This window comes from Sapajus apella, unplaced genomic scaffold (assembly GCF_009761245.1).
Source record: "Sapajus apella isolate SASKATOON/1434 unplaced genomic scaffold, GSC_monkey_1.0 scaffold48, whole genome shotgun sequence".
NCBI classification, from domain to species: domain Eukaryota; kingdom Metazoa; phylum Chordata; class Mammalia; order Primates; family Cebidae; genus Sapajus; species Sapajus apella.
This window is the reverse complement of record NW_022436988.1, coordinates 16,386,058-16,409,988: the sequence shown is the minus strand read 5'-3', so window position 1 is coordinate 16,409,988 and position 23,931 is coordinate 16,386,058. Positions and strand designations below refer to the sequence as shown.

Sequence of the window (23,931 nt, the reverse complement as noted above, 5' to 3'; positions counted from 1 at the left end):
GCCCTCCCTGGGGGTTAGAACCAGTTTGTTCCCATTTTGAAGCTGCTTCCCAGGAGAGCAAGCCCATGAGACCGCTGGGGAGGGCATCCTTGTTGAGGGGAGGCTGTCGTGGAGGGCAGCGCCGCCTTTCTGCGAGTGCGTGCAGGTGAACCTCGATGGAGGCCGGAGGCACAGAGGCCGCAGGAGCGTTTCCATCGGTGTTCTGCACCTATTGCTGCTCCATGCTACGGTGGCTGTGTTGCTCCACCTTTGCCCAGGTACGCACCCAAGGGGATGTTATGCTGGACAGAGCCCCAGCCAGGCAGCCCGGCAGCCACTTTCTGCTCCTGAGCCACGTGACCTTGGGTAAGTCACTCTGCCTCACCCGTCTTGAGCTTCCTGGGCTTGCACAGCCTAAGAACCGGGAAGCATCAGTGGTTGGTAGCCCCAGGGTGGACATCTGCTGGGCATTGTGGGCAGGGTAAGCATTATTATGAATAAAGAAGGGGCTGACCCCTAAGGGGGATGCCAGGTCATCCCATTAATAGGATCGCTTCCCCCACTTGGGTTCCATGTGCTTCTTCTCTTTTTTCTTTTGAGATGGAGTCTCACTCTGTTGCCCAGGCTGGAGTGCAGTGGCACCATCTCAGCTCACTGCAACCTCTGCCTCCCAGGTTCAAGCAATTCCCCTGTCTCAGCCTCTTAAGTAGCTGGGACTATAGGTACACACCACAATGCCCATCTAACTTTTGTATTTTTAGTAGAGAAGGAGTTTCACCATGTTGGTCAGGCTGGTCTCGAACTCCTGACCCTAGGTGATCCACCTGCCTAGGCCTCCCAAAGTGCTGAGATTATAGGTGTGAACCACTGTGCCTGGCCTTTTTGGTTTTTCTTCTTTGAGACAGTCTCGCTCTGTCACCCATGCTGGAGTGCAGTGGTGGGATCTCAGCTCACTGCAACTTCTGCCTCCTAAGTTCAAGCGATTCTCCTGTCTCAGCCTCCTGAGTAGCTGGGATTACAGGCGCGCACCACCAGGGCTGGCTAATTTTTGTATTTTTAGTAGAGACAGGGTTTCACCATGTTGGCCAGGCAGATCTCGAACTCCTGGCCTCAGGTGATCTGCCCGCCTCAGCCTCCCAAAGTGCTGGGATTACAGGTGTGAGACATCACGTCTGGCCCTCATGTGCTTTCTCAAAGGGAAGAGAAGTGACTGGAATTCCAGCTACCAGGAATCGTGCCTGTCCCCTCTGCCCTCTGTCCCTGCAACCCTACACAATGCTTCCCTTAGACTGGAGAGGTTCTCCACGCGGGCAATTTTGCCCTTCAGGGACATGTGGCAAAGTCTGAGCCCATTTTTGGTCCTCACAGCTGGAGAAGGAGGAGCACTACCGGTTCCAGTGTAGGGAGGCCAGGGGTGCTGCTAAACACTTTTGGCACACAGGACAGCTCCTGCAGCAGAGAATGATCCTGCCCTAGGGTCAGCAGTGCTACCACTGGGAAACCCTGCCCTGCTCCGAGGAGCAGCCGATGCTGAGCCCATAACCCTTGGGGCTCCTGAGTCCTGCCCTACGGAACTGTCCAGCACTACTTCCGGCGTGGGGTATCAGGTAGTAGTGTCAGAATCTGGCACCTCCATGGGCATGCCTTCGGCTTTCTTTCCCACAACTACCCCTTCTTCCGTCTTTCCCTACTTGGCCATGGTGCCATCACCTGGCCAGCTGCTGTGGCCCCAAATCTGGAAGGTCACCCTTCATTCCTCATCCCCTTTTCCAGGCCATCCCTCCACTTCTCCCACCTCTGCTGCCACCACATGGCCCCAGGTCTCCAGTCTGCCACAATCTCCAGATGAGTCTCCTGGTAGCCTCCCCTGTCTTCTGGTATCTCCATCTCCAAATGGAGTTGGAAGGTCTGCTAAAAACATAAACCAGGCCGGGCGCAGCGGCTCATGCCTATAATTCCACCACTTTGGAACGCCAGGGTGGGTGGATCATTAGGTCAGGAGATCGAGACCATCCTGGCTAACATGGTGAAACCCCGTCTTTACTAAAAATACAAAAAATTAGCCAGGCGTGGTGGTGGGCGCTTGTAGTCCCAGTGGCTGAAGAATCACCTGAACCCGGGAGGCAGAGGTTTCAGTGAGCTGAGATCGTGCCACTGCACTCTAGCCTGGGTAACAGAGTGAGACTCCGTCTCAAAAAAAATCCCCAAAACCAAAAAACCAAAACATAAACCAGACCACCGTACTTCCTTGTCCCAAGTTCTTCAATGGCACCGATGTCATGTGAAATAAAGCAGGCTTCTGACCCTGACCTCGGAGCCACCCCAGGGCCATGCCCTGACCTCCTCACTCCCTCTCCTCCATCCTCACCAGGTTCCCTCCTGCTGGGGGCCTCGGCTTGCCCTTTCCTCTTCCTAGAAGGTTCTCCCTCCAGGTCCTTTTTGTGCTTCAGGTTTTGGCTTAAACCTGACCTTCCCTGACAGCTTCCCGTCCCCTCAGCCAACAGCAGCCCCACCAGCCACTCCCCGCACACCCCCTGCTCCGTTTTCACCATAACATACCTCAGCACCTCGAAGTGCCAACTGCCTCATACATAGGAACACCCGTTCCTGGAGAGCAGGGACCTGTCTGTCCTGTCTGCAGCTGTGACCCTGAACCCTGCATGTGTGATACAGACCAGGTGTACAGCGAGCCTGTGCTGAATGAATGAAGGAGGGACAGCGGCACGCCCAGCAGGCGGGTGTCTCATAGCCTGTGTGTGTGTCCTAGCAGCAAAAGGGTGGAGAGCCATGAACGAAGTAGCCTCCAAGGCTCTTCTGCCTGGAAATCCCCTCCTCTGGCAACGACCCTCCATGAGGCCACACCAACCCACCTTCAACCTGGAAGCTATGGGCAGAGGCTCTCTGGGGCTTGTGTGACAGAAAGTGAGAAGTGGAAGGAGTATTCCAGATCAGCCAGGCCCCAGTTTTCAGGTGAGGTGACCAAGGCCCACTAGGCTCCCTTCCCCGTACATTGCTGCTCCAGTTTGGCTGTGGCTCCCTTGCCTCTGACACTCAGGGTTTAGTGACCCAAGGCTCCTTCCTACTCAGCACTTCTGTTACTATGTCCTGGAAATCCTCAGTCTGGACTGTCTGTGGAGCCTGACAGGGGGGTTTATTTGAAAGATCTGATTTTCCTACAGAGATTTTTTTGAAGTCTCTGACATGGGGTTCTCCAAAGCTGGCTCTGTAGCAGAGCCATTAAGTCAGTCTGCAGGCTGGGGTCCACTTAGACCACCAGCTTCTCCTCACTAAATCAGCTGGCTCCAGTTAAAAGGAGCTAGTGTTTCCTTACAAGAGAGAAAGGAATAAAGAACAGACGAAGGTAGAGAAGAGACAGAGAGCAGAGCATTAGGGGGAGGCAGACCTGAGAAGGGACCCTCAGGGCCCCTTCCTGAATGATTGGAGAGTAAGCAACAGTTGTAAAGCAGAGACGGGGGGAACATATTTGTGATGGACTCAAGCTTGTGTGTCCCCCAAATTCATATGCTGAAGACCTAATCCTCCATGTATACAATGGTATTTGGAGACAGGGCCACTGGGAAAAAATCAGATATAGATGAGTTCGTGAGGGTCATGGTCAGATCAATGCCCTTATGAGGACGGACCAAAAAGCTGGCGCCCTCTCCTCCTCCATGTGAGCATTTTAAGAGGATGATGTAGCCCCAGTGTCAGCAGTGCTACGGTTGAGAAACCCTGCCCTGGTGTGAGGGCCGGCTGATGTTAAACCCACAGCCCTTGGTGCTCCTGAGTTACGCCTTAGGGAACTTGTGTGAAGAAGCTGGCTATCTGCAAGCCAAGAAGGACCTCGCCAGGAACTGAGTCCACCGGCACCTCCATCCCCGACTTCCCAGCCTCCAGAGCAGCGAGAAGTTCACATCTGTGGTCTAAACCATCCAGTCTATCATATTTTATGATGTCAGCCCGAGGTGACCGCAACAGCCCCTACCTGCCCCTTCCCAAATCTGCATGGTTCCAGTAAAGGATTTCCCCTGACCAGTGTACCAAGAAGAGCTCCCATGTTCCACCGGCCGTAATCTGGACAATGGAAGGCAATACTCAGGAGCTGTATACATCTTAAACCTCATTTTCTACACCTATAGATGGCAGATAATTAATATTTACCTTGAGGTGTTGTGGGCAATTACATGCACGAGTGTGAGTCGTGCATGAAGGTCTTCATAGTGATGGCAGTGACGATTAGCACCCAGGGGCAAAGGGGGTCCAGGGTGAGGGTTCTAGCCGGCGGTACTTGGCGCATTAGGGAAGAGCCTGCTCTGGCACTGTCACCTACCCGGTCCTGGCTGGACAAGTTGCTCTGGGTTATTTCAAGAGAGAATGAAAGCAAACACAGATGGGAAAAGTTCCAAGCCCAGCGCCAGGCCTGGAGTCGGTGGGGAAAGGCCGTTTGGATCAAACCTCTCTGAATGGTCCTGTGTCGGGAGTGTGGTTTAAGACAGAGCCATGCAGGCCGGACTTTGCGGTGTCTCACACCTGTCATCCCAGCACTTTGGGAGGCTGAGGCAGACGGATCACCTGAGGTCGGGAGTTCGAGACCAGCCTGACCCACATGGAGAAACCTCACCTCTACTAAAAATACAAAATTAGCTGGGTGTGGTGGCGCATGCCTGTAATCCCAGCTACTCAAGAGGCTGAGGCAGGAGAATTGCTTGAACCCAGGAGGTGGAGGTTGCAGTGAGTTGAGATAGTGCCATTGCACTCCAGCCTGGGCAACAAGAGCAAAAGTCTGCCTAAAAAAAAAAAAAAACAGAGCCATATAGCTGACCCCCCAGGAAGGAGTTTCAGGAAACTCTTTGGAAAGAGTGAGCCTCCCACCTGCGGGCAATGGGCAGGGCTCGGGGCAGCTGGGGCCTCTCAGGAGACATCCACGGCTATTTGTTTCCTCCCCTCCCCAGGGTGTGTGGCTACTGTTTCCTCTTCCTCAGTGTGCCATGGTGGGAAGAATGGCTGGGTACACTGGTGTGCAAGATGCCGCGGTGAGGCAGGGGAATGTGACTGGGTTAAAGAACTGCTTCACGCTCAGGTTCCAGAACCTTCTCCATATCTTCCCCCACTATTGCCCAGCACAGAGCTGGCACAAAGCAGGCCTGGGGGCCACCCCTGGCATAAAGGCTGCTGTATTAAGGCCCTGGCAGAGCTGTGGGCATGCTGGAGGCAGCTTCCTCCTTTCGTGGTGGGAGGTTGGGGGAGGGGCATGGCTAAGACTCCCGGACCCTGAAGCTCCCTTTGGGTGGAGAGCTTTCCTGATGGCAGCAGGGGATCTGGGCAGCTCTAGTGAGTTCTCTAGAATTGGTGCGGGAGGCAAGGCCTTGGCATGTGGCACAAGCTGCTATCCTCTAAGCCCAGAGTCTCTTCCCTTCCATGTCTCCACAAGTCTTCGGTCCCTGGCAATAGTACCTGCTCTGTGATGTTTGCTTACATTCTATACCCACGGAATTCCAAAATGCATGAGATTGAACAAATGTTGGCTGACGATGCCTTTGGAAAACCTTGAAAAAAGGTTTACTACCCCTTTCCTATGTCCTGAGGCTTGGCTGGGTGTCACCAAAGATACAAAGAATGAGGTGAGTGTCTCGGAAGGCGGGGAGCAGATGACTGATGGCAGCGACTCCACTCGTCCAGCACACAGGGGAAGGAGAGAAAAAAGAGAAAGAGTCAGAGACAGTGACAGAGCGACTGAGAAACAGGGATTGGGAGAGAGACACAGACATAGGGAAAGACTGAAAGAGAAAGAGGGAAAGAGGAGAGAAAAGGAGAAGAGAGGATGGGAAGGGAGGAGGAAGGGGAAGGGAGGAGAGGAGGGAGAGGAGGAGGGAAGGGAGGAGGGGAGAAGAGAAGAGAGAAGAGGGGAGAAAAAGGGAAAAGGGAAAATAAAGGAAGGGAAGAGCAAAGGAGACAGGAAAAGGTGCGTTATGCAATTTGTGCATCCGTTGTGCGTCCTCACTTCTAATGCCTTCATGCTGCCACCAGCCCAACCTCAGAGCTGGGCTCCACTGGGTAGTCAAGTACTTGGTTCTATTTTTAATGGCAACCCAGAAGCTGTTTGGGAAAAGGCAGGGCGATCTGGTGAGAAGAGCTTTGTAGTGAGACAAAGGCTCCAATCCGGCCCTGCTGCCTCCTACCTGGGCGCCTCTGGGCAAGTCCCTGAACCTCTCCACACCTCCCTTGCTCATCTGCAGACGGGGGTGAAGACAGCGCCCTCCCAGGGCTGTCATGGGCAGGCCACACCGTAATGTGCTCAAGGCTCTCCACACTTGGGCATTTTGACATTTTCCAGCGGAGGGGCGGGTAGAAGGGAGAGACGTTGATTTGAGGGGTAGAAGGAGGCTAAGACAAGGTCAGCCCTCGTGAAGCTGGGAGCAGCAGTCTTTTGCACGCAGCTCTGCCAGAAAGCATGGATGCCTTAAGTACCCAGAGGGCTGGGCTTCCTGGCCCAGCAACATTATTTATAAGACACGAACATGAAACGGAATCTGTCATTTGCCAGTTGCCAGCAAACCCTTCAGAGTTCTGCCATTACACTCGGAGTCTTATTAGCTGTCTGCTGCAACATTTCTTCAGTTTCAGCCCAGAGGTTTGATTTTTTTTCATTTCCTTCTGTTCATTTCGCTCTGGAGGTAATGCTTTGGGGTACTTTTCTAAAGAATGGGTGGAAATAATGCATTTTATACACGAAAGCCAACATGGAGGTAACTCTCCCTCCATGTCCCCGGAAAGTGGCCTAGGGTTAAGGGGCGTTCCAGGCCTCAGCTCTGGCTACTTGCTGGCAGGTGGAGGCATTGTAGGAGGTGAGGTGTCAGGTGGTTGACAGCTGCTGGTCTAGGGACGTGCTTTGTATGAGACAAGCTGGCAGTTCCCACCCAGGTTGAGGGACGGTCACAATGATTCTAGCCAAGGAATCTTGAACCCACTCTCCCAGCCCTGGGTCCCACGAGGATGTTCTGGACCTCAGAACCCCTGAGCTTTGGGGAGCTCACACAGGCAGCCCAGTTCTTTCAGTGAGGTCCCCCAGATGGCTCCCTCTGCTAGTGCAGCCAGCTGCCCAGATCAGCTCCGGGCTGTCTTGTTGAACACCAAAGTGCAAATGGCTGGAGGCAGCTGGCAAGATGCTAAGTGCAGCATTAATCCTAATTAGGATGAGGAATTAATAAAGGAAGCCAGGCTTGCCGGCGCAGAGGAGTTAGTTTAGAATTTCCACTGGGAAGCTGGAAGGCCCTGGGTCCACACATACCTTTGGGTCATGCCAGTGGCATGACTTATGACTTACTGTGCCAGGCAGATGGCACCCAATGGAACTTGCTTGTGAGGTGGAGTATGGAGCGTTGCAGCCCCTGCTCTGTATCCAGCTCAGGAGCTGTGGCAGGTAGTGACGTGGGTACATTCCTCAGAGGAGAGGAGTAGGTGTTCGTGATCAGAGCAAGTGAACACCAAAAAATGATGTTTTTCAAAAGAAAAGACGAGGGTGTGATCGTGAACCCACTGGCTCTTTTGTGTGTTTCTCTAACTACTGATTGCACATTTCTGTTACCTGAAGATGCCACTCAGCCCTGGCATTATGCTCCAAATTGCAAAGGGCACAGCAGCCTCTTTTGGGAGTGGGGGTGGGAGACAGAGGTGGGCAGGATTCCCGATGAGATGAGAACAAGCATGGTCTGGAGGGGAAAAGGGGGCCAAGCTGACTTCACTCAGCAGACCCCGCTTCACAAAGCCTCTTTTTAGAGGACTTCAAATGCGGCCAGAAAAGGGCTATGGTTTCAAGAGCTCCCTGCCAACCTCTACCAAGAAACAACCGCGGCTGAATTCCGTGCAGGGGCTGGAACTGCAGTAAGGAAGGCTAGGTATGTGGGAGAACTTCCCGAATAACTGAGGGGCGGAGCTCACACTTGGGGAAAGGTTATGGAAAAAGAAAGAGGGAATTCTGTCCAAGGGGTTTTTGAAAAATCAGCTCCCTCCACCCGGTCCCGGATCTGAGAGCGAAGCTTAAGCAGCAAACCTGTGCCCGACCTGGCTGGGACCAGGCAGCCCCTCCCCAGCCACCTGTTCAAGTTCCGTAGCCGGGCAGAAGGGCGCCCTGAAGGCACCGAAGCTGAGCACATTTTGGCGTTGGAGGCATCCAGGCCCCTCCCCAGGAGGGAGCTCTCCCCATAGTCCCGGGGCTGGCATTCCAACCTCTTGACACCTACTGCGCAGCCTCCAGTCGCACCTGGGGGTCGCAGCGCGCAGCTCGGATGAGACGACCACGCCCCTCCCAGACTGTTGCCCGTCTGCCAATCACCCCTGCACACCCCAGTTTCCTACTGAGGTCTCCCGCAGCCTTCCTGCTGAGGGTCCGAGACCGAGGTCGCTGTCTCCATTGGGGGAGACTCAGGGTCGCTCCCCTAGCTGCCCCAGCGCACAGCGAGAAGCTGGCCAGTGGCTCTGTGGAAGACGAGGCGGGCAGCGGGCTGGGGCTATCCAGGTACCCTAGATCCGCTCGGCACCCAGCCCCAACCCCGTCCCGACCGCGACCCCCCCAACCGCGCCCCCCACCCCTACATCAGCCCTCACCCCTCGGCCAGAGCCGGGAACGAGCGCCCAGTGGCCCCGAGGTGCCCCACCCCCGGCCGGCCCCGCCCCAGGGTGGCCAGTTCCCATAGCAATCGCACAGACACCGGTTGCCAAGCAACCCCTCCCCCCTCCCGTCGGCTACCCCAACCCCAGCCTCCTCCCGCCCCCTCGTCAGCCTCCACCTCCCCTGGGGGTGCCGGCGCAGCCCCTGGGGATCGCTCGGGTCCTGGGGTACGCGCGCACGCGTGAGTTTCGGTGTGTTTCATTGTGTCTGTGGGCGAAGGGGTGTGCGTGTGCGCGTGCAGAGTTTGTGGGGTCGGTGTGCCGGGGAGGACCCAGCTGGGAGAGACCGGAGCTGATGCACAGCTGGCCGCGAGGGGACCCGCCCGCCCGCTCAGGCTCCTTTGTGTCTCGCGCGGAGCCAGCGCCGCGCCCACCCCCTCCCCGGCCCGCACCCCGGGCAGTGTGTGCGCGTGTGTGTGCGCGCGTGCGTGTGTGTGTTTGTGTGTGTGTGTGTGGCGGCGAGGGGTCGGGGCCGGCCGTACCTTCGATGCAGCACACCCGCCACAGCCCCGAGTGGGTGAGGTCGCCGCGGGCGCGGCGGGGCGGGGGCCCGTCGTCCATGGTCAGGTTGGTGCCGTTGCAGATGTGAGCGCTGGAGTAGAGCCAGTAGTCGGTGCCGATGGCGATGGCCATGAGCGAGAAGGCGGCGAAGGCTCCGGCCGTGGTCAGCAGCATCTGCAGCCCGCGGTCGCATCGCACCATGGTGGGCGCCTCATAGTCCGCCGCCCGCCGGCCCGGCCCGCCGCGCCCGCCCGCCCTCCTCCCTCCGCGCGCCGCTCCGGGGGCGCCGGGGTTGGGGGGCCGAGGGCCGGGGGGCGGCGCCGCGCTGCGCGCTCCGACCCCGCGCCCCGGGCGTGCCTGCGCTCCGGCCGCGCTGGGGCTCAAACTCCGAGGCGCGGCGGCGAGTGCGGGCTGCGCGGGCCGCCGGGCGGGCTGGCGGCGGCGGCCGGGGGCTCCTCCCTCTGGGCCCGCCCTCCCCGCTCGGCCAGCGCCTCCGCCCCGCGCCCTCCTCGCCTCCCCCGCCGCCGCCGCCGCGCTCCGGGCCCGCGCCCCGCTCCTCTCGGCGCCGCCCCTCGCTCTCGGGCCCCCGCCCAGCTGTGCGCTCTTCTGCGCTCCCCTCTCTCCACAGCCCGGATTTTCTCCCCCTCGCCTCCCCCCTTCCCCGCGCCCGCGCGCGCTCTCTCTTCCTCTCCCAGGGTTCATTCACATTGTTGGAGCGAAGGAAGCCGAGGGAAGGGTTCCCCAGGAGGACCGAAGGGAAAGTGCGTCTCCAGCCACCTCTCTTACCCGCCCAGGACACCTGGCCTCCTCTCCGACGGCCCTGCGGATTCTTTAATTTGTGGAGGAGGGCGTGGGTGGGTGTGTCCCTCCTTTCCCCTCTGTGGCTGTTCACCTGGTGATGAAGGTGAGTGCGGGAGTGCGTGTTCAGGTCAGAATTCCCGAAAACCCTAGATGTGGGTCGCGCCGCCAGACCTCGCAAGCCACGCCAGGACCGGGCCAGGCCCTACCCCACTGCAGGTGGTTCCTGCTCCTCCAGATCCCCCTTGCAGGGCCTGGAAGGACCCTGACTTGGGGTTGAGGGAGAAGGGTGATGTCAGCGAGAGGTCCTTTGGGGAGAACACAGGGTCCCTGCTTTCCAGAGTGGTGGCAAGGCTGAGATTGAAGATGGAGCGCTCCCGCGTGCTTCCATTTACTGGAGTACCCCGGGACTCCAGAGGTCTGTTACTGCTGGAGTCCAGGACCACTCCAGTTTGTTAGATTCCAACACTCCACCCTCCAGCCTTTTCCCTCTCATTCCCAGCCCCTTCGCAATACCTTTATTTCGTTTTGCCTTTTGCTGTTCTCGAGCTTAACTGGCTTCCCTTCCCTGGCCTTTATTGCCAGCCCCTGCCCCAAGCCCTGCTGGCTTCACTTGCTGCCGCGGTGATCCCATCCTGAACACACTCCCTTCTCCAGGGAGCCGGCCCGGGCTCCTCCTCCTTTAAGACCCAGCTCCAAACCCCGCCCTCCAGGAGGTTCTTAGAGCCCGTCATGATGAAGTGCAGCGCCCCTTGACCTCGCATGTCCAGATGGTCCTGTTGTTGGCACCCCTGGCCGCACTGGACCCCAGAATATGCAAAAAGGTGTAGGGGGTGCTGCTGTTCTTGCAAGATGAAGCTTAACTTTCTTTGTGGCACCCTCCCTGGTCCCCACTCTTCAGAGAGTACCCAGTGTTGGAATCACTGTTCTCTGTTCCATGAGATTTGTGAGCCTTTCCTATGATTGGCATACATGGTAAGGGTTTAGCAAATGTTTGCTGAGTGAGAAGTGCTTCTTGCCCCCTGGAAAATTATAGTCTGATCGGGAGGATTAGATCATAGAAATAAAGGGGAAAAACCTCACAAGGTGATAGAGCCTGAGGACCAGGCTGGCTGCATTAATGATTGTTTGTTGGCCCCTTCTGCCCTTGGGGTGTCTATTCTGCTTTCCAAGTCACAACGGACAAGGGTCATCACTTCTAATTTACTTTAACCCACCTGCCACCTGGTCTGGGGTTCTGCACCCAGCGGGTGCTCAGTGAATATCTGAGTGGACCAGAAGGTGTGAGATGGTTTGCTCTGACCCAGGACAGGGCTACCCACCTCCAGCCCTAACAGCCGCTAGCCTAAGTCTAGGTTCGGTCCTCAGAAACTCCAGAAAAATGAATCCCAAGTTCTTCTCCTTCTCCTCCTCCTCATCTTTCTCCTTCTCCTCCTTTTCCTCCTCCTCTTCTTCTTTCTTCTCCTTCTTCCTCTTCTTCTAACAAATCATTGTTTCAAATTAAATCATAAGTGGAAGCCCAATGTGAACAAACCAGTTAGACCAGTTAGACCTGTAGGTAAGGGCTGGCATGGCTCTGGTTGAATGAGGGACCCAGGGCACCGGTGCTCACCCACACACACCATGCACTGCAGTCCCCAAAGCACCTCTCTGGACCCTGGGTTCCACAAAGCATGCTGTGAAAACCCATACCCTGAGCCAGCCACTAAGTTACTCAGGAACGTCCCCCTCCACCCTGTCCCGCTTGCAGCCTTCCTCAGAGACTTTGGGAGAAACAAATGAATGTGAGTTACATGAACCTGATCTGCAGGGGTGGAGAGCAGCAGTTTCTCCCAGTCACCTATTAGATGGGGGAGATGACACTTAGGAAGTGGGACCCTCCTCCAAGCAAGCAGTCCTCACGTTCATCCCTTGGGAGACAAAACCGAAATCTTCCTTGATCAGAACCTTGGTAGACCAGCTCTCACTCCTCCACTTGCAGAAAAGTGTGCAGGAGAGTTGAGAACACACTGGACCAGAAGCCAAGGCAGCCACCTTCACACGCTGGCTCCAGGACTAACTTGCAGGGTAATCTGGACCATCCAAAACCACCTGGGAAAAGGATGCCTCTTTAGTCCAACTTTCAGAGTTGTTTCAAGGGTTGGCGGGGCATGGTGGCTCCCGCCTGTAATCCCGGCACTTTGGGAGGCCGAGGCAGGGGGATCACTTGAGGTCAAGAGTTCGAGACCAGCCTGGCCAACATGGTGAAACCCTGCCTCTACTAAAAAAAAAAAAAAAAATTAGCCAGTGGTGGTATGTGCCTGTAATCCCAGCTACTTGGGAGGGTGAGGCAGGAGAATTGCTTGTACTCAGGAGGCGGCTGCAGCGAGCTGAGGTCGCACCACTGCACTCCAGCCTGGGTGACAGAGTGAGACTCTGTCACCAAAAAAAAAAAAAAAAAAAAAGGAGAGAGAGAGAGAGTTGTTTCAAGGGTCAAAAAAGCCATCTTGCGTGTCGTGTACATGTAGCAGCTGTTTGTGGGCTGGGCAGCACAGGCTGGCTTTTCTGCCTTTTTTTGGAGACAAGTGAACCCAACACTGTCTAGGAGGCATATTATATGTTCTTTAAAATTTTTTTTCTTTTTCTTTTTTTTGAGACGGAGTCTCGCTCTGTCGCCCAAGCTAGAGTGCAGTGGCATGATTTCGGCTCACTGCAACCTCCACCTCCTGGGTTCAAGCAATCCTCCTGCCTCAGCCTCCCGAGTAGCCAGGACAGGTGTGTGCCACCATGCCAGGCTAACTTTTGTATTTTTAGTAAAGACGGAGTTTCACCAGGTTGGCCAGGCTGGTTTTGAACTCCTGGCCTCAAGTCATCTACCCACTTCAGCCTCCCAAAATGTTGAAATTACAGGTGTGAGCTACTGTGCCCGGCCTACAGTCACTGTTAATTCTCACTATCACCCCCTGACAACACCAGGGGAATCTGAGGTGCAAAGACAGTGAGTAACTTGCTCCAGGTCTCACACCTGAGGGTGGGATCACATCTTAGCTCACAGCTCAGTGACTTCAAGGCCAGAGTTTTTCAAGGATGCTAAACAGCCTCTTTGTCATTGTGAAGTACTGCTTGGCTGTGTCATCATTATTACCTGTTAATTTAGGGGGACCCCAACGGGAGCTTGGCAGTTTGCCTTTCTGTCTGCGGACACCCATGGGCCGCCGTGCTTGGTCCTGCGGTTATGAGGGTGTGAACTAGAGTCGCATAAGGACTTGACCGCCGGCACAGGGAGCTGGCGCATACCCAGGACTGGCTGAGACCATTCATCATGCTTGGGTGAGCACAATTTAAATCTGGAAATTTCTGCTCAGCCAGATTAGAGAACTCTAAATGACAGTATTTAACTGCTGCCTGAGGACCCTGGAGTTTCTCCCATGTGACACTTCCAGAATTGAGGGAGGGATGTGTTCTTCTCTTGCTTAGGAGGAGGTCTTGGACTTGTCTTGTTCTGGAGAGACTATAGACACTTGGCATCCTCCCCCTCCACGAACCCCCTCCCCACCCCGTATAAATATAAATGTTACTGCTGGGGGTGTGAACAAGTAAACATGTGTATTATTACCTCCCTTGCCAGCTGAGAAGGTGGCAGGATTTGCCAGTCACTTGGACCAGTCCTCCCAAACTGTCTTTTTCTATCCGACGTGGTTTCTTTCCTCCTTACTGAATCATTTAGGTAATTATCTCAATTCTTCACTTTACTTTGGCTGTGAAGACAGAGCCTTAATGAGCCCAGCACCCTGGGCAATCTCAGCTCCAGGGTGAGGCATCTGGGCAGCGGCTGTGGGAAGGGAAGGCAGAGTTAGGACGCTCACATTGCATAACTTGCACGTCCAATTGGCCGAGCCCGCTGTGTCTGCAGTCTGGGGCGAGAAGTCGGGAGAGGCCCTCCACCAGCCACGGGAATGCAGTCGCGCTCTGCAGCAGCTCCCACAGCCTTGAGCAAAACCTTTGTTTTCCCCCTTTGTCCTCCAGAAATAATGACCTTTGTGTCAACTTTTGTAGTATCTCATTTCCAGACCTAAAGCAGTTGGCTCTGGTGATTTCAGAAGGCTTAGTGAGGGGGTTTGAGGAGCCTGGGTGAGATCTCAGGCGAATTGACACAAAGAATGATTTCCCGTTTCTATAGCCAAGGCTTGGGGATGAGGCCCAGAAGATTCCGGGGCTTGGCTCGGAGTGGAGGCTTATCTGGAAACCCATCCAGCCTGCTCAGCCTCCAAGAAGAATGCCTGGCGATCTGGGTCCTGACAGCCTCCCCTCCGTCGGATTATGCACGCTGCAAGGATGACTTTCTTTCTTTTTTTTTTTTTCCTTCAGTATTTCAGTAGGCTCCTTTGAGGGAGATCAGAAAATGCTACATGGCTTTATGTATTCAAGTTTATTCCATTTCATTTCCTTATCACGGATACCCCATTCAAGGTGATGGAAGCTGAATACACAGCATTTTTTTTTCCAGCTCAGCGGCGATAAATGGTGGCACACTTACCATCTCCATGCCAAACCAGGACCTAGAAGTGCAGAGAGAAGGGACATAGCATTTCATGATTGTCCTCTGGGTGCCAGTGATTGCGTCCTTCATTTCAGTTATCCATCACAACAACCGTATAAAGGGGACACTTTTATCCCCTTTGTGTAGGTGATGAACTTGCAGCTACACGGAGAGCGAGTGACTGAGCTGGGATTTGAACCCAGCTCTGCCTGGAGCACAGCTGGGCTTCATCGGCTGCTACACTGCACCCCACTCCCTGAAGGGTACAGAGGCCACTTTGCCCACTTGCTCCTCCTCACACATTTATCCAGATGAAATCAAGTTCAAATGATGATCAAAGTCACATGAGAGGCTGGGCACAGTGGCTCATGTCTGTAATCCCAGCCCTTTGGGAGGCTGAGGGGGGTGGATCACTAGAGGTCAGGAGTTCAAGACCAGCCTGGCCAACATGGTGAAACTCCATATCGACTAAAAATACAGAAGAAAAATCACTGGATGTGGAGGAGGGATGCCTGTAATCCCAGCTACTCAGGAGGCTGAGGTGGGAGAATCGCTTGAATCCAGGAGGCAGAGGTTGCAGTCAGGCAAGATCACACCACTGCACTCCAGCCCGGGTGACAGAGTGAAGCTCCATCTAAATAAAAAATAATAATAATAAATGTCACCTGAGGGTGGAGAGGTTAGGATACAGCTGTGCTTTTTAAGCTATTGGTAGTGGGGCTAGAGTTTGGAGTTTGGAGAAGGCTCCCCATTTCCTGGGCAGGTGGGAGTGAGCTGGACTGATGACAGGTGCTAGAAGCTACCAGCCTTGGCAGCCCACCCTCCTCTTCCTCCCAGCTCTTACCCCATCACCTGCCCTGATGCTGGCCAGAGTGGGGGGCAGAGGGCCAGCCTCTGATCCAGGTACCCAGTGTCCTGTCTGAGATGCCTCTGGCCTCTGGCTGCTACCCTTTCCTGGGCATTTTCCATTTACTGTGATGGCAGGAAAACCCAGTACCATTAAACAGCAAACAACACAGTGAACTGTGAGTGAAGTCCGTGTGGGCTTATCCAGACCCGTGTGTTTGCAAACCGGATCCCAGTATGGACTGTGCTCTGCAGGTGGTCTCCCCTGCCAGATTCTGTCTAGAACCAGCCGGTTGATGAGCGTATTGATATGAACGGCCTGGCTTGGCCAAAGCTTCCGGCCCAGCACGCTTGAGCATCGGCTGGTTATTCTGAGAACATTCTTTTCAAAACACTCTACAGGACAAACAGGCCGAGAGGTTCCTTTGTCCACAGCTGGCCTCTGAAACTGAGCTGGCTCTCAAAGGGTTGAGAAGAACCCCAAGAAAGAGATTGTCTGCACTCAGAGGCTGAAACGTTTGAAAACGGGGGTGCGGGAGGGGGTGGGGAGGATGGTCAGTGACAGCACATTCTTCAGCAAACATGTCATTTGTGCTTTTACCAAAGCAGAGCTTTTAATTCCTAAAATATAACAGGCTGGTGCAGGGGCTGGAAGAAGAGGGTGCGTTTTATGTACAACTCTGCTAAGTGCTTGTTTGCTGAATGAAAGGTTTGGTTCAGCGAAGGTCTCAGTACCTTCGCCTTCAGAACCACACCTACCTTTTCATCTCCAGCCTCCCTGGCTCTCAGCTGGCTGCTGGGGGTTCAGGGGTGGGTTGCTCTTGACCCTCCTGGAGCTGTGCTTGCTACTGGGTGGGACAGCTTGCTCCAGAGTGCAGACATCTTTCTGGATTGCAGCTGTCAACTGACTACCTGCCCTCTGCCTCCTACGTTGGTGATTCCTGCTTGTCATTGGAGAGCTGCTGGGTCTTTGTTGCTTTTCTCTCCAAGGCCTTTTGATGAGGTAGAAAGGAAAGGTCATCAGATTCAGGCTGACCTGGGTTTCCACTTCTGCTTTGTCATTTGCAGCTGTGTGACCTAGGACTAGTGGCTGAACCTCTCTGGGCCCCAATAAGAGAGGAAACCAAACACTGGCCTCACCGGGCTGGTTAACGTGCAGATTCGATAAGCCCAGGAAAAACATGAACCCCAAAATGCTAATAGCTGATGTTTACAGAGCGCTTTATCTGTACAATGCTGTATTCAACGTGCTTTCCATACATTATTTGATTTTTTCCAAAACTTTTTGAGATAGATACTGTTATTGATCTCATTTTACCAAAGAGGTCATGAAGGCATGGTGAAGGTAAATTTCTTCCCAAGAGTTGCCCGATTTTAAGCCTCAGCAGTCTGTATACAGAGCCTGTGCTTATAATTTTGATTTACCTACTTACTAAATAGTAACTTTTATCATCTTGCTCATTAACACTCCCTGACAATGAAGCTGAAGCTGCGGCTATCCTCATCTGCCAACAACCACTGATGTCACTGGACTCAAGCACCCTTTGTAATACAGACCCATTAATTTTCCAATCCAGAAATACTGTTTTGTTTTTTTTTCCTTTAGCAGAGCCCTCCCTATTGGTTCATATTGTCCGGTTGGAACCTATGTGGGTCTTCTCCGGGATTAAGACATTATTGAAATCATTGCTGGCTGAGCACGGTGACCCACAGCTGTAATCCCAACACTTTGGGAGGCCAAGGAGGATGGATCACCTGAGGTCCGGAGTTCTAGACCAGCCTGGCCAACACGTTGAAACCCTGTCTCTACTAAAAATACAAAAAGTTAGCCCAGTGTGGTGGTGGGCACCTGTAATCCCAGCTACCTGGGAGGCTAAAGCAGGAGAATCACTTGAACCCAGGAGGCAGAGGAGCCAAGATCGTGCCATTGCACTCCAGCGTGGACAACAAGAGTGAAATTCCATCTGAAAAAAAAAAAAAAAAGGAAAAGAAATCATTGCTGGCAGTTACCAAAATTCTCTTCAAATTCTTGTCTTGTCCAGAAAGTGGCAGCAATGTATGGTATAGGAAAAGGGAGACAGCAGGCAGCTTAGCTCTTCCAGGCTCACTCTTCCCGTAATGTGTTGGCAGAGTGGCACCTGCCTTGGTAGAGCTGCCATGAGATATGAAGAAGACATTGGTGCCCAGCTGACCCAGGCGAGGTGGTCTGACATCAGCAGATGTCACCAGGAGATGTACATAACACAAAATAAGAAATCGTATTTACTTATTAATGAGCAAATCTCCTGGGGCTTTGGGGGCCTCTTCAAGTGGTCTGCAGGATCACCGGAGTGTCTGCCCAGAAGCACTTGCTCCCTGCATGATTGTGGTGGGCCTCAGGGCTTCCCCTTGCCACCCTGGCCCACCCAGGGCAGTGCCAAGCAGAGTGAGTTTTCAGGAACTTGCATCTGGCCCAGCTGTCAGCTGAATCTGATAACAGACCATTTCCAGATAAACAGAGGATGGGAGATACACCAGTTTCCTAGAAGAGATATTTTAAATGCTGTAGATCCTTTAAAAATTCAAGGAGAAATACTATTTTTTTTTTTTTTGAGACAGAGTCTTACTCTGTCGCCCAGGCTGGAGTGCAGTGGCATGATCTTGGCTCTCTTCAACCTTTGCCTCCTGGGTTCAAGCGATTCTCCTGCCTCAGCCTCCTGAGTAGCTGGGATTACAGGTACCCACCACCTCACCTGACTAATTTTTGTATTTTTAGTAGAGACAGGGTTTCACCGTGTTGGTCAGACTGGTCTTGAACTCCTGACCTCAGGTGATCTGCCGCCTTCGTCTTCCAAAGTGCTGGGATTACAGGTGTGAGCCACCGTGCCCGGCCTCAGAGAGATAGTCTTTGACTGATGCTCTATCTGTTGGGAGTGTCCTCACCTGGGGAGTGGTATGGCCCATGACCGAATTGTCCTCTTGCAGCCTTGGTACCCAGAGGTGAGGCCTGAGGCTGTTCTGCAGGTAAGAGAGGCAGCAGTTCCGCAGGTGCCAGTTCTGTGCATGGCTAGAAGCAGCTGCCTGACCGGCTGCCTTCCTGGGCTGCTCTGCGTACTCAACACCAGCGGTCTCTTGTCCCGGAAGATGGGTTTGTGATGGAGGATGATTAATAGCAGCTTGACTTTGTTAAACAGTTACGTGTGCTGGGTACCTTAGGACAAGAAAAATATTGTTATCCCCATTTTAGAGATGATGCAACTGAGGCTTTGGGAAGGCAAATAACTTATTCCAGGTCACAGCAAGTAAGTAAAAGAGCAAGGACTTCAATCTATGACTGCCTGTGTCCAGGGGTCATAGTCCCCCCATAGCTGAATAGTTTTCAACCCCAGATGCCCTTGACAATGACTTGGGAGATTTTAGAAGTAGATGCCCCACTCTCAGATATTCTGACCTTGCTGGAGTGGGGCTGGGGATTGATATTTTTTGAAGCTCCCCAGTGATTGCTAATGGCAGCCCAGGCAAAATCAAGGGCACAAAGCCATGATGCTTTTGGACCCAAGATCTCCTGGAAAGTGTTTGATTTTCACCAGAATTCATCTTTGGCAGATACACCCTGGCTCAGACTCTGTGGTAACTAACAGAGAATGCGGGGCTGGGGATTCCTGGATCTCCTTGGCTGGCCACGCCGCAGGTGAGCGCAGAAGACAGCGGTGAAGCTGGTGTGACCTGGGAGATTCCACAAGTTCTTGTTGCAACCTCCAGCCCTGCTGCCCAGGTGACTCTCTCTGCCCCCTGTGTGGGTTGCACTGTCCCCAAAGGTCGGAAGTGCCCATCAGGGAGAGGGAGGAAGGCCTCTGGCTCTGCCTTCAGAAGGCTTCCTGGGAGGGGAGAGCTTGGGGATGCGGGGGCCGAGCCAGCATCCTCTCCTTCGTCAACCCGCCCCACTGGGAATTGTTGTAGAAGAAGGCTCTTAGAGTCTGCTGTGGAGAACTGGTCACCACCCAGATGGTTTACCTGGAGAGCTGGGGAGCTCTGCCATTGGGCCAGAAGACTTGAAGGGTGAGAGTGAGAGAGGCTGGGGGGTGGTGCTTGTGAGGTCCTGTATCCTGGCTGCTCTCTTGGGATGCCCCAGCCCCATCCCTGGGAGCATCGAAGAGCCAGGGAGCCCAGACCGGAGGCTGCCAGCCTGTGGCTCCTCCTCCCTCTTCCTCGGCCAATTCCCAGCAAACCACCCGCTGTACTTGCCAACGGAGCCAGATGCTGCTTTGGGGAAAATACCTTCTGGAGTTTGTTGTCTGAGCCCTCCCAGCTGACACCCACGGTGGAGGAGACGTGTCAGGATAAATGGAAAATCTCTTCATAAATATTTGAAAAAAGGCAAAAAGGAAAAGAAAAAAGAATACCCCCCAACTTCCAGCATTTAGGAGCATCTTCGTGATTGCAGTGCCAGATGGAGGAAGCAGGTCGTTAGCGTTCATCAATTTCTAGCGGGATCCCAGCAAGAGGGCGTCTCTGTGGCTGCAACCAGGAGCTCCGTGCTCCACTCCTGGGGCTGCAGGCACCAAGGGGTGTCTTGGCTTGCTCTGTGCACCCAGGGGAGGGGACAGGCCTGCTGGAGCCTCTCAGGGGAGCCTTGGGGCAAGCGCAGATGCCCAGCTGGCAGACGGGGAGAGGGCGACCTGCCCTTTATCCATAATGCATAATTGTGTCTTTAAAACCAGCCGCCTTGGGACTTGATTACAAGTGGAGCACAGGACCACTTGGCTTTTAGGGGAGCCCCTAGGAGACGAGTGAAGAGGCCCTGGGGGGTCGAGGTGCTAGGTGGATAGTGCTGGTGCCCACACAATGTGGGGAGAGCAGCATGCCCCAGCAGGAAGGCCCAGGGGATGGGGACCGACTCCCAGAGAGGGGCTCAGCTAGGTGGACTGGGCACTTTCATGCTGAGGCAGCAAAGTCAGGAATCCCAAACCCCCTGTGGGAAAGGACCCTTCTCAGGTCTGGTTATCAAAGACACTCACCACCCAGGGAGAGCACTTGGCCTTGCTCGTGGCAGCCCGAGTTCCAGCCCCATTTCCAGCCATGTGCGTCTCTGTGTGTCCCTGGGGCTGGAGCTGCTGCTGTCAGTCCCAGGGGAGCCTGGCCTTTGGGCTTCTCGGACACCTTCCTGCTTACCCCCCTGCCATGTCGCTTGCCTCCCTCCGGGGCCTGGTCCCGGTCTTGGATCCGGGCAGACAGACTCTTCATACTGGAGGGGAGGATGGTCAGTGAGGCAGGGCCTGGGGTGGGGTAGGGTCTCTAGGAGACAAAACCCTAGGGAAAACCTTCATGGATAGTGAGAGGTCGGGTTCCTAAGTCTAAGTGTTGATGCCTGTGGTCAGCTTGGAAAGGCAGATGTGTTCTGAGACCTTCAAAGGGTCCTGTGTATCTCTCAAAGGTCCCCTCTGCTCTGAACCTCTCTGCCTGGATCATGGGGCACACAGACAAACCTCCTGCTTCTTAGCAGCGAATCCCCTGTAGTTTCCAGAGGGAGAGGCCTTCAGCGCAGGATGGCTCGAGCCCAGGAGTTCAAGGCTGCCGTGAGCTGAGATTGTGCCACTGCACTGCAGCCTGGGTGACGGAGCAAGACCCTGTCTCAAAAAAAAAGGAGGAGGCTGCCTGTGACCTAAGGTGTGTGGCAGGATGGGAGGTCACAGCAACTCTGACCAAGGTATTTTGAGCAGCATTTGTTGACCTGCCTCCCACTCCACATTGGAAATGTTTGTTGCTTCTGGAGGGAGGTCGACTGGCCGGGCAGGATGCCTGAGAGGGGTGCGGGCCTGGGGTTGCACCGCCCTGCCTGGCTCAGCGATGGTATTTATTTCTCTGTCTCTGCCTTGGCAGGAAGAGGCACAAGAATGGCGTCAACCTCGAGGCTGGATGGCTGTTCACCTTTGGAATGTTAAGTCTGCTTTTAACTATGACTCAACTTCTCTCCAGTTTTTTCACTGTGAGTCACTTCTACCTGACATGCTGTGTTATGGACACATCCCTAAATGACCATCTTAGAGAAATTGGAGGTGAATACAAACAGACTCCAAAGAAGGCTGGTTGGAAAGCCAGGGCTTTGCTCTCTGACCCGGGGTTTGAGTTACGCTTGGTTTCCCAATCAACCAGAAATTGCAGAGTACTCACTCACTCATTTTCTCAGTTGGTGGATGAAGTGGGTTAAATTGTGTCCTCCTCTCCCCCACCCAAAAAAACCAATTCCTGGGTCCTAACACCCAGAACCTGCACATGTGGCCTTATTTGGAAAAAATGCTTTTGCAGATGTAACCAAGTTAAGGAGGCTGAGATGAGATCATCCTGAATTAGGATAGGCCCTGGGTCCAGTGACAAGTGTCCTTAGCAGAGAAGGGGAGAAGACCCTTCTCTGGGTGGGAGAAGAGGAACCTCCCACCCAGAGTGGGAGACAGACTCGAAAGGGAAATTGCATTAAGCGGAATTGCATGACGAGGGTTCTGAGCAGGAAGGAGGTGCCACAGAGGCTGTTTCCTCCTCCCACACCCACTCCTTCTCCATCTCAGTACAGCACCACCACTGGCCTGTGGCTCAGGCCACAAACCGCAGCCAACCAACCACCAAATTCTGCCAGTGTTATGTCCGAGACACATTTCCACCCTGTCCACTTAAGCCTGTCCTGCTGCTGCCTCCGGGCCAGGACGCCCATTCTCTCCTCTGGATGCCTGGAGGAGATGCTCTCCTCCTTGTTCATGATTGCCACCTACATTCTCTTCAATGCATTCTCTCCTTGGCAGCCAGAGGATCTGTGCAAATGTCAGTTACTTCACTTGTCTGCTGAAAACCATGTCAGACCATCTTCCCGTGCACTGAGGGTCAAATACAAACACACCTTCCCTGCCCTGTGTCATCTGGTCCTTCCCTGGAGCTCCACCTTGAGCTCAGGTTCCCTTTTCCCTGAAAGGCTGCCGCATTGGCCACTGTTCCTTCCTCCAACCCACCAAGCTCTTTCCCAGCTCAAAGCAGCCACAGCATGGCTTGCTCTCTCTCTAGAGAGTTCTTCTCTCTCTCAGGCACAATTCTTGGTTTCAAGTTCAATCCAGTTCAGTCTCAAGTTCAATCTCAACTGAAACATCGCCTTCTCAGAGGGGCTGTTCCAGACCAGTAGTCTGGGTGGCGTGCTCCTTTCTTCATAGCTCTCATCCTCATCATCGACATCAGGATTTGCGAGTCAGATCCTGGCAAACTCCAGGAGGGACCCAGGTCTGTTTTGTTCAGTTCTGAAACTCCACCACCGAACACATAGGGCCTGGCATACAGAAATGCTCAATAAATATTTGTTGACTGAAAAAATCAGTGAATGTATTTTCTGAGCTATATGGTGGGGAGAGGAGTAAAGGAGAACCAACACGTGTGTGGTAAATGCCTCAGCTCCCGAGAGCCTACAAGTTTGATATCTCATGACAACACGCTTGGCAAGGTAATGACTTTGTTTTTCTCGCTCCTCCACATGCCTTGTTTTTAAAGTTGGGTGTTTTTCCCCCACTTCTGTCGAGTAAATGTGTGTATTAACCCTGAGGCAGCAGAAAAGGAAGAGTTTGCAGGCTTAGTGAAAGCATGCTGCAAAAGACAGACCCCAAGAAGGAAAAAGTTCCCGTCAAATAGAACATCTGAGGGAAGTTAAAATGCACTTGCAGAAATAAATTGGTTGCTGTAGCAACCAGCTCTCGTTCTCCCCAAGAATAAAAACACAGAAAGAGGAAGGGAGAGGGGGATGTCAGCTAACTCTGGTTTAGGCTTAAGAGAAGGAGCTGTCCAAATAGAATTATGGGACAATGTTGTGAGTTGTGTCACGTTACCAGCATAAAATGACGTTGTGCATGCTTGCCTTGATCTGGCAATGGACTCTCTTACTGGGCTTGATTCATCATTTCCGTTGTCTTCCTGGCTGGCTCCTGTGGGCGGTGGAGTATGTCACGCCTGACAGACAATGCCTCCTGTCACTCTCAAAGTCGTACACCAGCTCCTGCGTTAAAATGCTCCCGGAAACCTGCACTTTAGGGAGACCACGTGGTGTGTCCTTCTGTCATGAGTAATTGGCTTCTAACAGACCCTCCTTGCAAATTCAGATTTTTACCTATATATGGTTTTCTAGAGTGGAATCCACCCACGTGTGCTAGGAGAGTTCACTGAAGGTACCAGAGTGGGGAGTGAACTGGCAGGGGCGATTCTGGATTGTGCGTTTGGGGTTCATGAGGAAAGGCAGCTCACTCATGGGGGAGAAGCACAGACAGAGGACGCCGGGTGCGGTGCGGGCCTGGGGTCGGTCCTGTGCAGGCACACGCCTGGATAGATTTGCCGTGAAATGCGGTGGTCCTGGTAAGGAGGCAGCCTGGCCTCGGTGGGTTTTCTCTGAGCAGATGATTTCCAGTGTGTGATTTCAAAGAGGCACTTTTAGGCGGTTCAATAACTACTTACAATAGAGGCAAAAGAGTGCCAAGAATTGGTGGTCCATGAAGTTTGTAGGTCCGTCTCACTCATTCATCTTTGCTCATCATGAATGATTGAATTCTTACTGTGGTTGGCAGAATAGTGGCCTCCCAAGGATGCCTACTTCCTTATCCCTGGAACCTGTGGATATGTTA

General features: G+C 53.8%; 1 protein-coding gene across 1 annotated transcript in view; it reads right to left on the bottom strand.

Moving 5' to 3' along the window:
* CACNG4 (calcium voltage-gated channel auxiliary subunit gamma 4) overlaps positions 1-9,548 on the bottom strand; it is a 62,383-nt gene extending 52,835 nt beyond the window's left edge. Inside the window, exon 1 of the mRNA XM_032241935.1 lies at positions 9,129-9,548. Coding sequence (XP_032097826.1) covers positions 9,129-9,348 — 220 coding nt within the window. The 5' untranslated portion in view covers positions 9,349-9,548. The remainder of the gene's footprint in view (positions 1-9,128) is intronic.
* Between the last annotated feature and the right edge of the window lie 14,383 nt (positions 9,549-23,931).